This window comes from Strongylocentrotus purpuratus, unplaced genomic scaffold, assembly GCF_000002235.5.
Source record: "Strongylocentrotus purpuratus isolate Spur 01 unplaced genomic scaffold, Spur_5.0 spur5_scaffold_11, whole genome shotgun sequence".
NCBI classification, from domain to species: domain Eukaryota; kingdom Metazoa; phylum Echinodermata; class Echinoidea; order Camarodonta; family Strongylocentrotidae; genus Strongylocentrotus; species Strongylocentrotus purpuratus.
The window spans coordinates 4,615,122-4,632,416 of record NW_022145596.1 but is presented as its reverse complement, the minus strand read 5'-3'; the positions used below and the strand labels follow the sequence as shown (position 1 = coordinate 4,632,416).

At 38.7% G+C, this 17,295-nt stretch overlaps 1 protein-coding gene across 2 annotated transcripts in view; it reads right to left on the bottom strand.

Moving 5' to 3' along the window:
• LOC100888867 overlaps positions 1-17,295 on the bottom strand; it is a 35,699-nt gene that overhangs the window by 16,295 nt on the left and 2,109 nt on the right. Inside the window, exons 2-17 of one of the 2 annotated variants that reach the window (XM_030980432.1) lie at positions 14,912-15,383; positions 14,052-14,160; positions 13,158-13,367; positions 11,958-12,242; positions 10,909-11,451; positions 9,973-10,128; positions 9,090-9,226; positions 8,171-8,333; positions 6,760-6,975; positions 5,592-5,726; positions 5,029-5,232; positions 3,939-4,136; positions 2,956-3,116; positions 1,438-1,732; positions 770-949; positions 71-265 (exon numbers count right to left, since the gene is read on the bottom strand). In XM_030980432.1, coding sequence (XP_030836292.1) covers positions 71-265; positions 770-949; positions 1,438-1,732; positions 2,956-3,116; positions 3,939-4,136; positions 5,029-5,232; positions 5,592-5,726; positions 6,760-6,975; positions 8,171-8,333; positions 9,090-9,226; positions 9,973-10,128; positions 10,909-11,451; positions 11,958-12,242; positions 13,158-13,367; positions 14,052-14,160; positions 14,912-15,082 — 3,358 coding nt within the window. In that variant the 5' untranslated portion in view covers positions 15,083-15,383. The remainder of the gene's footprint in view (positions 1-70; positions 266-769; positions 950-1,437; positions 1,733-2,955; positions 3,117-3,938; positions 4,137-5,028; positions 5,233-5,591; positions 5,727-6,759; positions 6,976-8,170; positions 8,334-9,089; positions 9,227-9,972; positions 10,129-10,908; positions 11,452-11,957; positions 12,243-13,157; positions 13,368-14,051; positions 14,161-14,911; positions 15,384-17,295) is intronic. The other variant, XM_030980431.1, reaches the window with a different exon arrangement.

Sequence of the window (17,295 nt, the reverse complement as noted above, 5' to 3'; positions counted from 1 at the left end):
GCCCCATTTGCATCTATCTTCCTGAATAACTGAAAGTGTGTGAACAAGGTTATTCTGAGTTATACCTTACCATTAAAATCTACATCAGTAAACGTAGGGCTTGCTCCAAACGTCTTGGCACCGGCAATGTCCTGATTTCCCGAGGTAAATACAGCATTATCGTTCATGTCAGAGACATCCACTCCACCAACAGTGCCTGAGACCACAAGGTCATCCCGTACAGTCAGAGACTCAAAGGTTTTGCTTCCTGTTACTACCTGGGCACCTAAAACAAGAACGGGAATAAAACCATCACGTATAAGGCATCACTGCAATAAATGGTATTACTACAATGCATATATCACTATAAAATTAGTTTTTGTATAAATATAAATATAAACTGGATGCGTCCCCATAACATCAATGATGAGAACATTTACATCAAAGTTTGAGTGAGTGATGACATAAAATTAATTTCACACAAAATCTAACAAACTATGTACACAATTTTCACAACTACGAAGGTAAATGATGTCTTCCAAAGGATTGTTACCATGTGTTGAAGAAAGAAAGATGAGAATGTTGAGCTAGATGTCTTGACCATTTGCCAAACACTGCAGAGGACTTCCTATATTTCTTATTGACCGCAACTCAACTCCAGCTTGAAATCCATCACAAATATTTACTTCAGAAAGGGTGACTGTAACTGTACAACTGCATGGAAGTCAATCCATATCAAGCACAACTCTTTCTAAGATGGGGCGTAGATGTAACATCTCAAAGAACATACCTGAGCATTTTAGTGTATCAGACTCCACATCCTCGATGTCTTCTCCATTCAAGTCTCCACTGAGCACTAGGTCACCACCGATCGATAGGCTGGTGGAAGCGGTCACAGTCTGGCTGAAGGAGGTGTCGCTGGTGATCGTCTGGGCACCACTGATGGTCACTGCATTGTCAAGGTCGATGCCTAGAACATTGAGGGAATGGTATAGGTTTTGTGTTAATATACTGTGCAACTGCAAAGAACAGACAGTTCAGGTATCAACGGATGATTGTTTGAAAGCTTGTTATGCAAGCAGTCCTTTTTAGAAGAGTCCCAAATTAGGCCAAATAAATAAATATATGATTGCCACCACTGTAGCATTAAAGAATGTATCCTATCTGGAAGACTAGTGTAAACCTCATATTTCATTTAACTTGCATAGATTTACATGTTTCCACAGCTACAAACTGTAAAGCCAAAAAAATGAAATTCTGCGATATAGTAAACTGTCTTTTGTGTAGCACACACAAAAAAGTTTGGTAGAACCAATTTACAGCAAGAAACCTCAAATTTGTACAACTTGCAAAATTGTGAGTTTCTAGTTTTACACAATAATTACCACTAATGTTGTATAAATTATATGCCCAATATCATTAGTAACACCCAAGAAACATATGTAAACATAAACTTACCATCAATATCACCAGTTACACTTAAGGTCCCTCCTATGTTTACATCATTGCTGAACTGCCATGACCCTGAGACGGTCACCTCTGATGCGCTGTCCAGCTTGACCGCCTCGCTGTAGAGTCTATCGATGGGCACCCTGTTGATGTTCGAGGTGACCTGGACATTCTCACTGGACGTCACTGCGGTGAAGGACTTGGCGCCGGCGATTGTCTCCGTGGTGCCTTGGGTGACCAGGTCCGAGAGCGTGGTGGAGGTTCCAAACGTGTGTGCATTGTTAGTGGTGACTTCATCTTGGAACTGCAGATGGAATACATAATGAATTATTTAATGCACTGCTCAGCTTTGGACAGGCCATTAGAAGTCAAGTGATATCCGACTCCTTAAGGTAATACAAAGTTTTGGTATGGGGTCATGAAATTTGGTTCAAATGAACATATTGGAAGCATATACGATCCGACAATATTCAGCGATCGTCGTTGCGGTTGAAATTGAGTCTAAAGTTATGAAATCGAAAATAATAACTCTTTATGTTGTATAGCCCCCTCTCAAGGTCAAGATATCAATTAAGATACAAAAAAATGTTTTTTGACTAAAATCGACCGATTAGCTATTTCCATTTGTAAATTATATATCACAACTACATATTCAGAGATTTTCATGGTCGCAGCTACCATTAAACGGCCCTAGGCGCTATTTGAAATTTATCACAATTTACCGGGAGCACCAGAAAATGTTAAATATTCAATTTTTCTTGAAAGCAGAAGTGTTTTAAGGGCTTAATTTTCTAGTGCTTATAATACATCCACAGGGGCATCCAAATGTATCAAAATTGTAAAGAATCACTATCCACCCAATTTTCAACATTTCCCAAAACTTTGTATTACCTTTAACCCCTTCTATGCCATTTAACTTCAAAAACAATTACCATAAATTTTTTTTTGAGTGTTACTATGGGTTTCTTTCTGTCCTTCATTATACATGTATGAAGTAGTTGAAATGTAATAACAAAAGCCATTGGCCTGAGAAATTCTTGCTTTTAAGGAGGACGTTATGAACTACTTAACCAATACTATGACATATGAAAACATATCAAAATTACAAACATCGTAGCATGGATCAAGCCATTGAGAGGGTACTGGCATCAGCAGAGGGTGTAGGGATTGAGGGAGGTAGCTAGTTCTTCCTCGGTAAATAAAATGAAAATTAACAATAACAAAACCATTAATTGGGAAGGGGGTCCTAGCTATCATCTTTTATGCTTGTCCTTACCAAATCTCCCTTTCCTTTCTCTTTTTTCCTCTTTTCACCCCTCCTCTCGTAACATCTCCTTTTCTCATCCTTCCCCCTCTCGCTCTTGTCTCCCCCACTCTCCCTATAGCCAAGCAACCATATAAAATTAACAATGACCATTTCTATCATCTTTTATTCTTGTCCTTACCAACTCCCCCTTTCATTTTCTCTCTTTCTTTTTCTCTTGTCGTTGTCCCTAATCTCCCCCTAGCCAAGCCACTGTAGAATACCTCTATATTTCCACTGAAATCCAGATCTCCAATAGAGCTCAGGTCTCCACTGCTGAGCTTGATGGCATTGTCATCTAGATCATTGATGTCCACTGTATCAATGTGCAAACTGACCGTCAGGTCGGCTTGAATGTCCACATCCTTCGCAAAGGTCTTCACACCTTTTGAAAGATAACGTTGAGTATATTGACCATGCATGTACATTCATTGTGGAGGAAGCCTCTAGAAAGTTTGAGATTATATTAACAAGTGGCAATAGAACTTGTGGAAGACACAATTTGAGCATTAATATCTTGCAAGATTTTTGAATCATAAACAGGACATAAATGAATCTAGAACCTGATAATTTTTAGATTTGATGAATAAAACAATACGATTCCAAGCACACAAAAAACTAACATTTGCAGCACTTTGAAAAGGCTTAGAAATTTGGGTTACACAATCTATTTCTATGTGTGTACCATACACAAGGAGGCTAGTTTGCTCAGTCAGTAAAGCGTCTGCCTGTCAAACCAAAGATCGTGGATTCTATTCCAACCCAGGGGGATGACTGAAGCCTGCATTGTGTGTTAATGTGCCCCTCCCCTGTTTCAATGGAGGCCCCGTGTAGAGGAGAGTCACCACCTTTGCACGTTAAGAACCCACTGCACTATGCATATAAGAGTAGGGGGAAACCCCTGTGTAGTGGTTCACCGGCCTGCACACCCCCAATCAGTTATACCAGGAGGAGAGACCCGAGGGTTACAGTGATTCAGTTTGCTTTTCGCCTCCCATATGTATACAATATTATACAATATAATGATAATGGTAGCAATATTTTTTTCTTCACTTTTTCATCCAACTTTTATTTACGTATTTACATTTAAGATGGCAAATCCCAGTAGTGATTCGAAGAAGAATACACAATTAATCTACTTATTTATAAATATTCATAAATTAAAACAAGCCTCATTCTTGATGAATACAATTAAAATTTGACAAACCTGTAATCTCCTGGTTCCCATAATTGAAGACAGTTTTGGGAACCAGTGTCTTGAGGTTGACACCGTCGATCCTGTCATTGATGATGGTGTCATCGTTGAGGTAGATGTCGGTGCTAAACTCAACGCTTCCACTCACTTGCTGAATGTTCTTGGTGTTCGTAGCAGCCGTGAGTAGGAGGTCCAGGTTCCTGTAAGGTTCTGGATGAATTTCAAAGTTTCCCTTGCAACAATTTACTTATTTACTGAACGTTATATTTCATTCAAGTTTAATCTACCTGTATCTTTTTATTCCTCATCAGTTTAAATGAATTGTTTTTTATGTAAATGTGGAACAAATAAACTTCAAACTTCACACTACAATAAAGGAAACATATCAAACTTTAATTTGCCACAAATGTTGATAGGCATATTCTCAAGTGTGCCGAAGATGCCAATAAGCACAAACAATAGGGACCACTCTATATTGATAAAATGGCAAATCCTGGAATTTTGGAATAAACTAGAAGGCATTATTAGGATGGCAAATCCCTGGAATTGTGAAATCAACAAACAGGTATTTATATGTTAAATGGCAACTTCTGAAATTTTGAAAGTATTTGAAAGCATTGGTAAAATAGCAACTTCTGGCATTTTGAAATCAAGTAGAAGGCATTGATAAAATGGCAAATAAATAATAAAAATAAAAATATTCACAATTTCTCAAGTAGTTTAAATCATAAAAAAGTTTTAATTAAGTCAACAAATAATTACATTACATCTTTGCAATGCACAACATTTTTTGCCATAAAAATGGCCATCTTAAAAATAATCACAAAATGTTTAGGTCCCAAAATTGTCTGTTTTTGGCTTGTTAACATATGCTGTGGTAAACTATGTCAAGTTACCACAGGGATTTTCAAAGTACATTCTAGCTTACTGCACTTCACATATTTGTATCGTATAACACACAAATAAGTGGGTATATGTATATGCTTCCCCACTTGCCGTTCATTTAGTAAACTTAACACGGCAGCAGTTAGCTTAAACCCTAGTGGTCTACTATGGCATATCTGAACAAGCCGTCACACAACTGTGTTTCCTCCTTCCTTACCTAGAGCATTGATATTATTGATGTGGTCCCGAAGAACAAGAGACTCCAAAGTGACATCGTTTGCAAACTTTAGAGGTCCCGCAATGTTTAACATGTTAGGGTTATCAATCAGAACAACGTCATAAGGGAAGTTCAACGAGTCCACGGTACCCTCTGTAGTTATATCGCCCTCTACAGTCAGTGGGCTGGTGAAGGTGTATTCAGCTGTAGGAGGCAATAGACCATAAATTAGTTGTTATAAGATGTTTTAACTACGACATATCCCCTCTTTGTAACAATTTAACTGGGAGCAGTAATGTTTCTTGCCAGAATAACATACCAGCTTTCAACGTTGTGAGCGGATAAGCAAATATTTTGATATTCTAATTATGTCATCAAAATACACTAACACGTTATAAAAAAGGACAAATAGACCATCCTCATTTCTAGAATATGAGCAGATGGCAACAAGGCAACAGCTGCTTGAATAATGGTAATGTAAAAAAAAAATCCTTTGGTAACGTAAACACCCCCCCCCCCCCCCCCCCCACCTCCCGGGGGGATTTTTAAGTGATCTATTTCACCTGATACATCCTGCTGCACAGACAGGCGGAGGATACCAGCATCAAGGTCCTCAATGTCCACTCCGTCCACTGTATTACCGGCGGTGACCGTCAGACCGTCACCCATGGTCACTGCCCCATCGAACGTCATGGGTCCTGCAAGGTTACACAAAAGATGAAACTGGTCAAACATTACATTCTAGTACTAAATTATGATATAGTTCTGGGCAATGATATAGACGGACATAGAATGCCAGCGTCAAGGTTCTCCAAGTCCATCCGGTCCATCATACTACCATTATTGATTGTCAGACCACTGGCCATTGTCAGAGCCCATTGAATGCCATGGGCCCTGCATCGACAGCTAGAAAGGATTTTAGTCAAAGAACTTTTAAGGACTGAATTGTAATATATTTCAAGGTGATTCCATCAAGAGGGGTAAAATACCTGAATCACGGTCCTAGACCTCCATCCCTTCACCGTATTACCATCAATGACCAGCACCCAAGGTTTTAAATAGCTCCATCAAACGTCTTGTAACCCGCAAGGTCACTCAGTTGGGAAAACATGACATGAGTTAGAGGCCTTTCACGAGAGTGAACAGATAAGTTACTATACATGTATGTGTGGGCTACAGTGGGAGTAGAATGGTATATTGTTCAAGGCTCTGGATTCTTATACATGAGGTCTTGGGTTCAACCAAGCTTGTGCTTCCATCCTTGGACAAGGTGTTTAGTCTACGTTTGTCCATCTTGACCCAGATGTATTGAATGGGCACCTAGCAATGCTGGGGTCCTATTAATACCTGATGAGGCTTCCCTGGGTAAATCAACACACGTATATGTGAAATCCATGGGATTAAGCTTGACCTCTGTACGTCATTGCCATATGTAGCATGTTACTCATAAGAACATATCGAGGGGTCAGTGACAAAAAGACGTAACTCCATTTTGGCCATTTTTAGAAAAAGTGGTTTATGTATCACTGAGCACTTGGGCCTTAAGGATTTAAGTCTATGTTTCACGTACTAGCCATTGACTTCAATGGAGTGTTGGGTGGAGTTAAGTCTTTGTTTCCTGGAAAGCCCACATTTTTCTGAACATTTCGATATCAAATACACACTTTGGCAAAAGATGGAGTTACATCTTTGTGTCCCTGAATCCTCGATGTGACCAGTCCTGCCCCTTACCGGTGATGTCATGACTTCCATCAAGGTAGACTGCTTCATCCTTGAGCTCTGATAGGTCCACACCATCCACCGTGCCTGTAACCACGACATTCTCAGTAGCTGTGATTGAGGCGCTGAAGGTGTACGTCCCAGTTACGGTCTGAGCTCCGCTGGTCTGCAGGACGGAAGCGGGCGTCAGGGTGACACCGTCGACAGTTCCACTGACATCAAAATCTCCTGCATAGGTGAGACATTGATAATAAATGCTTGACTATACAACAGTATTCATTTAAAAAAATCAGTTTCTTTGGATTTATTGAAAAATCACTTTAAAGTACAAAATTAATGGAGTACCCGGTACGCATTAAACTAAACAAAATAAAAAATAAAATCAATTTTTATATCCACATTATCATTATAAATAAAAATGAAAGGAACATACACTTTAGGTGGAGTATAGTCATATAATTACATGCATTTTTGGTGAGCCATGTAATAGGCTCTTCAACACATGCTGTGGTGATGATTCCAGGGTGCAAAACACCCTAATCCTAAGCATGGCCGGAGGCTTCAAAAAAAAAAAATCTCCCCTACAATGGTATTGGCAATGGTACTGGAGAGGATATTGGCAATATGGTACTGACAATTGTACCGACAATAGTACTGACAAGGGTAATGTAAAGCTACTGACCAGGGTAATGACAATGGTACTGACAAGGGTTTTGACAAGGGTACTGCCAAGGGTTCTGGCAAGGGTAATGACAACGGAACTGATAAGGGTACTGTTAATGGTAATGACCAGGGTACCTACCATGATACCGACAAGGGTACCAACAAGGGCACCAACAATGGTACCGACAAGGGTACTGACAAGGGTACCGACAAGGGTACCATCAAGGGTATTACAGACAAGGGTACCATCAAGGGTTCCGACAAGGGTACTGACAAGGGTAGTGACAAGGGTGATGACAAGGGTACCGACTAGGGTACGGACAAGGGAACTACTGACGAGGGTAATAAATATTTGAATGCACACTCTAAACTGGCATATGTGCTTTGGTCCTCCCGGCCGGGCTTACAACTTGAACTCTCTGCTCTCTGCTATATAACCCTATAGTAACTCTAACTTAACAACTATTGAAACTAAAACCCAACTGCAAACCGTAACCATAACCATATATCTATGACAAAACATCTACATGTTTATACGTGTAATAATATCAAAGCGGGACTGCACTACTGGTAGGTACTTGCGCCCTCTATATAGCAAACAATGCCTAAGCATTACCCGTTGGTCCCCCATGATCCCCTTTTTCTACTGTTAATTGAGAGCTGATGTGATGAGATAACAACCTGTCAGTAACCACACAGGGAGGTCTAATCCCTCCTGGCCAAACTACTGAAGATAGGCTTTAAGGAATTAGTTTCTTACCGTTTGCAGTGATCTGACCGGTGAATGTCTTGACCCCTGTGATGGTGTGATCTCCAGAGAGTGTGACTACTTCAGTCATATCCACGTCATCCACCGTACCCGTCGTGGTCAGTTCTCCTGTCACATCGATACCTCCCAAGATCAGCAAGGAGACAGATATATCCTAGCAAGCAGAATAAATTATCATCATCAGTAGCTCATATTCAGAAGCCAAAAGATTAGCACAGGATAGAGACAAATGGAGAAAGAAAACAAGAAGATGTGCAGATGTGGTCGCCAATCGCCAGCAACTGACGGTGGCAGCCAGGTAGCCAGGTAGGTAGCTCTTATTGAGCCAAGGGGTTTTGTTTGATCCAAGATTGTTTCGGAATGTAAACAAAGTTTACTTTCCAAATATCTACTGCTTTTGCTGATGATACTAACATTATCATTTCAAACATTTCATTTATATAGAAACTATCAAAAAATTCTGTAACTTCTTTGTTGACCATTATTCATAGTAAATGATCAAAGTTAAAGTGTCAACGTCTGAAATGTTGTCAAAAGTCTATGCTACATGTACTACATATTTGGAATACATTATTTGTGCTCTAAACAGTAACATGGATACAAATTGATGATCAAATACAGTTCCTTGTAGAGCAATTACTTATATCAATTATCTATCTTCGACACATTTTCTTTGTTTGCTAATTCTTTTTTTTTCTTTTGTCATTTATCACATGGCGAGAGATCTGGTCTTAAAATGATTATCTTACAAACAATGTCATTCTTTTGACATCTTTATCTAATCTCCTACCAAATATTCTTTCTTTGAATACTTGCAGTTTCATATTCACCAACTTATACAACAAAATACTTCTGAGCACCCCCCCCCCCCCATATTTCAAATAAAAATGAAGATAAAAGTGATACTTACTACATTTGAAGTTTTATCTATATATTCATCATAAAGATCTTGAATATTGATGTCAGTGTTCACAAGGTCAGAGGTTACTGTGAGAGTCGAAGGTGAAAGGTCACCTACAGCCTCAAAGGAAGCAAATGTCTTCAGACCTGTACATAATGAATAAATGTCTTCCAAAAATAAATCACTGCATGTGTTTCATTTAAATTTCAGTTTCTCTGATATACTTTGAAACCTGTATATTATAAAGACCAAAGGAAACTAGAAAAAGGGTCTTTATAGGTAGGGGGTCTTTATGTAAAAGTTTCAAAGGAAACAAAAAAGTGGTCTTCATAACCTCCCCCCCCCCCCCCCCCTCCCCCCCACTCAGTGTTATTTAGGGTACGTGTATGCTCGTTCCCTCCCTTAGAAAGCACCCCCCCACCCCTATCTCATGACTGCCAACATTTCTGAATCAGCCTTTCGCAGGCTTTTTGCGAGCAAATTTCTTGCCTTGGAAACCACAACCTAATCTTAATTATTTGAAAAGGTAAATCAAGAGCATATGTTTCCAGAGCAAATTTCATACCACCAGATTATGTCATACTATTAGTATCATTATCAAGATGGCGTCACCTTTGCCTGGGAGGGGATAGGTGATCTAAATCACTGTAACCCTCTGGTCCCTTCCTCCTAGTATACCGGTATGGATTGGGATGTGCAGCCGGTGGACCACTACAGCAGGGTTCCTTCTACTATTATATGAATATACTGCAGTGTGTTCCTAACATGCCAAGGGGGTGACTCTCCTAGAGCTACACAGGGCCTCCATTTAACATCCTATCCAAGAGACATAGTGTTTTCCTCTATAACCTAGCATGCTTCTATAAAACAGGGGAGGGGCATGTTAACACACCTGTGATAGTCTGAGGAGTTGTATTTAGGAGCACAGTATTGGGAAGCTCGTTCTGCATGGTAGTAATCTTATTTGCATTGGTGTTCATCTTGTTGATGATCCTTTGCAGCTGTTCTTCTTCCGCGTTGGTCAGGACAACATCATCTTCGATTATGACTATTAAGGAAATTAAAATAAGCACATAGTTTAAAACTTGCTTTATTATTTACAAGAGCTTTGTTTGGACTTGCTACATTTAAAAATTAGAGGAAAACTGTCAAGTTTATTGGTTTGACTTTAATATTCTTGCACTCATGACCCTAAATTGACCCTAAATTGACCCTAAAAGTGACTTTCAGATCACCTATGATTGATTTATATCAAGGCACTTAAATTGAACATTTTTTTATCAAAATGTTGAAAGGGAAAAAAAAGAAAAAAAAGATCAAGAGACACTTTGACTCTATAAAATCAAATCTAATTATATTGTCCTTTTGACAATGAAATCATGCTGGAACATATATAGTTTGATCACATTTAGTCAATATTTCCTACAGATACCATGTTTTTTACAACAATGGGATTACAATGCTCAGGAGAATCGAGAATGCCAGGAATCACTCAAATACATGAGCAGAAGGAGCAAAAATATCAGATAATTTTTAGTCTATTTCCAGTGCAGTATATTGTGCCTTTCTCAAATGAGAGCAATTTAATTGTAACTAATAATTAAAGTCTCTAAATTGGCAACCCAGAGTAACCTATAACATCGCTATTTTGTGGCATTATGTTCAGTTACATTTTTGTCATTTTCTTTCACATTGGATTATTCAATAAACATTTTGATTTTGTTCATACTATGAAAAAGTGTAAGTTAATTTTGTACTTCTTGGTGAAACATTGATTGCAAGACACCAGCACAGCGAGAAGAGTTTAGAATGTTAAACTAGCACTTACTTTCATTGAGGACTATGTCCTCAGCTGTGATGCCACTCAAAAAGGAAACATTTCCGCTTAAATCAAATTCGCCACCATCCACAGTAATCAGGTCTGGAATCTTTGTGATGATAGTTGTATGTGTGTGGGTTATGTTCTCATACTCAGTCCCGGAGGATTCGCACACCGATTCAGACAACTCCACATAGTTTGCCAGAATGCTAACGGGGGCAAACTGTAGCTTGAACAGGTTCATCTCCGTTTCATTTTGTTCCGATTGGCTTGCAAGGACCAAGTTGGCCCTGTAACCAGAAACGATCACAGAAATGGAGCAGACTGGGACTGCAAGAGAAGATGGTTCAAACTGCAATGTTGATTCTTGGAATTGCCATCCATCGTATTCGTAGAAAGTGATGGTTGTTGCCGTGTATATTATGAGGTTGACAAAACCTTTATTCTCATCAAGAATGGTGTACCAACCGCGGATATCAGCGATTTCCAGGCACTGGAATGGTATAAATTTATTTTCGTTGTACTTGTAGATGAAAGACTTTGGTGTTCGACCTAAAATGTAAATAAAATTATGTCATGGGATGAAAACATGTTTTTTTAATTTGGTAAAGATCTAGATTTGTCAACTGCTATATTTTAGTATTCCAAATAAATGAGTTACAATTGGTCTGTCATACATGTATATTTTTCACCAAATATTATTTTCAACTTGATTTTCCCTTATTGGAAAGTAAAGGTTTTGTTATTGGATCAAATAGTCTTTCCAACTAGAGCTTGGAGCATGATGATACATGTACAAGTTTGCCTGGTACCTCACATTATAAAGAAAAAGGCTGCGCCCATGTCATTATGAAAGACATGACTTCATGCAAAGAATATCTTCTTTTATATATCTCTTGTACATCTTTGTAAGAAATATTGTACGTCCATAATCAGGAATAAAACTCATCTTTCAGCATATTTACACTTATTTGTTGAGCTCAGGTTCCCTTTCAGAATTAAAAACATTAAAACTCAATTTATAGTCAACAATCCCTATTGCAACAGGTGTACGGTACCTTGCTCATCATAAGTGTTGGCTATAAGAAGAAAAACTTCTAATTCAAAGCCGGAGCCAAACGTGAAAACATCCATATCGAGGACGCCATATGTGGTGATTGTCTGAAAGGTCTCAAATTGATGGAGATGGAGGTTGTAGAGAAGTATCTCAGAATTGGTTATTGGTTCATCGTACATTGATGCACTGCTCGCAAGGCCCAGGAAGACACGACTGAAGACACAGAATGGTATGATACTGACCAGGTTGGGCTTGGGGAAAGCAGCAAATTCATCCATATGACCACCTGCATGAAATCAGAGTAGAACCAGAGGTGGTATATCTATATCGACTGCTTTGAGAGGCCTGGCTGTTTTATAGGCTCAAGGGAGCGTGCACACATCTTGCCATAGTCATGGCAAGAAGTGCAAGTTCCCGAGAGCCTATAAAGCAGTCGATATGTCTTTTATATGCCGAATTGAAACAAAAAACTACCAAGAATTCTTACCTTATCCTTTCATTGAGTAAAGATTGGTTAAAACATCACAGAAAATCTGAGAAACTGTCTGTTTATCTTTGCTGGAAAAATGACTGAAAGTTTCAATCATTTGGGAATCGCAGACAAAAAGCCCTGTATGGTGTCCGTGCTCACACAAAGAACATTTTAACACGTAAACCTATGGGGATCTGAGCACAATTAATTTATGTGGCCTGTTACCCAGGGCAACGGGCATCTTTTAAAAGACTATTGACTGGTAGGCGGGTATGAGGGGAAAGGCAAAAATCGCGACTGCAATTTCGACCAATCAGATGGCTAGATTTCTAAAGAAAGGTATATAATGAAAAGTATATCATCTTTTCTATTAGTTAAATAACGTTAGTTGTCATAAAAATACAAAAGTAGGACAAGTCATTGGTTAATGTCTGGGCAAAGCTGGCTGCATATGTGTATCTGTGGTAAGCAGATAAAAAGTATCATTTCAAAGTCATATTTGGTTTGACATTTTTGTAAAGTGCTTTGAAACATAGATGTAATAATAAGCTTTATTAATCCAAGCTGTAATAGAGTTTTTCAAATGAATGTAATCACCAGCTGTACTAATATCTTAAATCTGGTTGGTAACATATATGGGATGATATACCTGGGACTTGCCCATGAACTGAGTCCAAGAAAGAATGATACACATTATAAAACTTTATATTCCAGATGTTAATTTCTAACCTTTCCATTCGTACATAACGGCAGCCTCTACATTGAGGATTGCATGGGACCTTTCAACTACAACAATAAATTGAGTGTTGCCCCCTATAATCGTCTCCACTGCAGTCGGCTCTGACATTTTTAGCCTTTGTACTTGAAAGAAAGTCTGGGAATCGGTGGGTTGGTCCACGGTCCACAAGTATGTAAAAAGTCCCGCAGACTTTGTGCTTCCTTTGAAGAGAAAAGACAAAAACAAAAAACAAAAACATGAATACTGTATCTTTGTTTCAGGGTAGCATGAAAAGATCCAGTGCATCATTTCAAGAAACCATCGTAAGTACAAGTTCGCCGACATCCCAGTAAAAGACATGTAAAAAATCAATACCGGTATGTATTTTAATGGGATGTTGGTGTTCTTGAAAATATGACGGTTTTCTCAAATGGTGACCAGATTACCAGAACATCAAGCCAGGCTTGGCAAAGGCCTTGAGCATGCAGAAGCACTTGTAAATTAAAATGGTGCCTTAAATTGGGAATGTATTCAATTAAAATGTATTTTGTTGTTAATATGCACATGAAAACATAGGAAAAGGAAAATGACTATTGTAACGATTGATGTTGTTGCTTTTGTATAGATGGTGCTTTTCAAACTGTGCGATGATCTCCTTTACCGGTACATTGATCATTTGGTCACAGACTTCAGGTAGAGAAAGACGGGAGTAAATGTTTCCCGCCTCTCCACTCCATATTTTATGGCGTTCTTTAATGTTTTATGTAGGGATAAAGGTATCCTTTCAATACAGAGAGGACATGAAAGGGTACCATATCTTTGCCAGCATTATTATAAATGAATAAATACATACCGGTAAATAAATATTTGAATGCAGTCCCGTAGTCCTAATGACATAAACTCACCATCCCCACATATTGCTACCACAACATAATGGAGCCCATCATAAATAAAGAAGTCAACGTCTTGGACATCCGGAGCACTTTGGACAAGAACCAACTCTGCCTGCCCTGTCTAGAAAAAACAACCATAAAAAGAAAATGTATGCCAGCAATCTACACAATGAAATTTAAGAAACCAAGATCCTACTATTCAAATAATTATTCATTTAATGACAACTGTAAATACCTATTTTGCAGAAAATGGAAAGTCAATAGCTGTATATACTCCATCAAAAGAGCACTAAAGCCAAAGAGTATTTTGAGCATATGTGGTGGATGTGCATTTTAAAGCATGCAGATTTGTAATATTCAACAAAAACATCCATTCAGTAACTTAAAATACAGGAAAAAATCCTGAGAAAACTACGCCCCCAAAAAGGGCAAAACTTTAAGAAGGGCTGTCCGGTCAAAAGCACTTACAGTGTAATTAACACAGTAGAAGCTCTAGGTTTTTTTTTAAGGCATTGTTAAAATATTTTGCTCAAAAGTAACATTTTTGTCTGGGACAGAGCATATATAGAGAACATTTGAAATATCAGAAGAACTAAAACAATATTTTTTCATAAAGTATTGGAGGTGAAATCATAAACAGACATATGGATAACTATCCAGTCGATACTGTGTCAGAAGTACTTGAAAGATATGCAAACAGTTAGAAAAACCTTGTAGAATAAGATAACTCACCCCCAAATATCAGAGAGGACCTATTAGGTGAATGATATCCTCTTTATACTTCAAATATTTTCCAAACAATAAAAGAGCTAATTAACACTCACACAAAAGACTGATCTTATTTTCAGGAGTGTAAAAAGAGTCCTACTTACTTGGTTGTCAAATTTGTAGATATGGACTTCATCGCAGATAGATGGATTGGATGTGTTACTTGCATGGGTGATGATGATATAGAGATCATCATCGTAGAACAAAATCTCCACATCATTGGGGTAGTCCACAGGGAGAGACAGAACCTCTCTGATAGATACCAGTTCCACCATTCCTGAAAGGAGAAAATTGGCAATGTTCACAACACCAGTGCAGGAATCACAGCAGGTCCAACCAACAACAACTTACCTCGAGACTTTGGCTGCGTTGTGTGTATCGTGCCTCATAGATGCAGGCCATCTTACAGGAAAAAACACCCAGTCCCTTGGATAGGACGCTAAATGGAGGCCCTGCGTAGAGAAGATTTGCCACCTTGGCATGTTAAGAATCCCACTGCATTAATCGTACAAGTGTAGTGGAAACCCTGGTGAAGTGGCCCACCTGCAAAAACCTAATCAGTCATACCGAGAGAGGCTGGAGGAGAGACCGGAGGGTATAGTGATTTACTTTGCTTTTTCATTGCCTCCCACACACAAGTGACACTATATCTTTCTCAAACAAAAGGCCCTGTAATTCTATTTGGTACTTGGTATAATGCTTGGTTATCGCTCTTGTGCAAAATTGGGTTTAACAAAGAAGTCAGTCTAGGCCCTCTATAGGTGAGTGAGGTCTTAGTTTTAGTTTGTTAAACATGATCTTAGACCCAGGGTTGGATTTCAATTAATTCTAAGTAGAATATGGACCCATGTACATGAGGAAGGAATACGTCAATTAGATTATTCATTGTACAGTGCGTCCCAGAAAAAACGAAACCGAGAATTATTGATGTTTTATCATAACTTAATCACAATTTTATAATTGATAAATGACACATATTGGTAAAAGCTTAGATCCTCCTCTTTCATTTGATGCAACTCGTATAATGTATATTTCACACATAAGTGATTAAAATGAACTTGAAGAGAAGAAACCAAAAAGTCATTTGGCGGACGGTATCAAAGAGAAAATTGTATTTCTAGAAATTGAGTTTCTGCCCTTTCATATGACACCTCAGTCAGGAAAAAGAGCAAGGAATGACAAAGTTCTGTTTGTTTAAAGTATTGCTTGCATTTCCATAATTTTATTAAACAAATTTGTTTTCACTGGCTGCCTACCGTAGCAACAAATTGAATTAACAAAAGCCTTAAACTCCATTTCGTTAACAATCAGCCATAGACGAAAGACTTCATGCATGGGTGATTGTCAACGAAACGGAGTTAAGTCTTTTGTCGATTCTGCTTGTTTCTACGGCAGACAGCCAGTGAAAACAAAATTGTTTAATAAAATTATGGAAATGCAAGCCCTACTTTAAACAAACAGAACTTTGTCATTCCTTGCTCATTTTTCCTGACTGAGGTGTCATATGAAAGGGCAGAAACTCAACTTTCTAGAAATGTGATTTCTCTTTGAAATTCAGGTCTGTTGATGTTGCAACGCAGACAGCAATCTCAAAAGTGCACACATAATTCTAGAAACAGTCTTTGTCCACAATCGCCTAGTTTGTGGAGATTTAAAAAATATTTTGAAATGTGATATTAGATCCATGATTTATCATATTCTACTGTTTTTCTATACACAAACTTAATTGGTTCAATTATTACCAAATGGCAAAGCTTTTGACTACGAAAATTTGCTGATCTTTTCGTCAATATTTTAATAATTTTCATCGGAATTGTACATAGAAAATTTCCTTTTTCCATTGGCGGTATCAGATTCTCAAAGTCTCAAGGTCACAAACGAACTATATGGTCACACTCACCATCCATACATCTAATTTCTTCTTCTTCTTCTTCTTCTTCTTTGGGTTAAGTCTACCTCCTTCACAGTTGAAGATTCTTGCAGACTGATGAGTGTGTGTGTGCTTACGAGAGCAAGGTGCATGGTGCAATGCTATTTACATGGTGCAAGTAAAAAGTTCCCGGACTTAGTTGCTGCCTCCCGTCAGGCATTGACGGAAGGCATTGACGGATGAGGCACATACTGTTTCTGATGGCAGGTTGTTCCAACTCCTCACAGTCCTGGGAAAGAAGGACTGCTTATGCTGCTCAGTTCTTGAACGGAGGACTTGGTAGCTATGTGCATGGGCAGTCCTGGAGGGTCTTGTGACAGGGTTGATGTAGGATGCTGTGTCGAGTGCTACCAGGTTGTTGTGGAGCTTGTACATCATCACCAGTCTGTAGTTTTCCCTGCGTTGCTCGAGTGTGGTCCAGTCAAGTTGTTGGAGCATGGAGGTCACGCTAGATGTGTTGTGGTACCGATTGAGGGTGAATCTAGCGGCCCGTCTTTGTACCATTTCTATTTGATGGATGTGGTTTGCAGAGGAGGGATCCCAAACTGTAGAACTGTA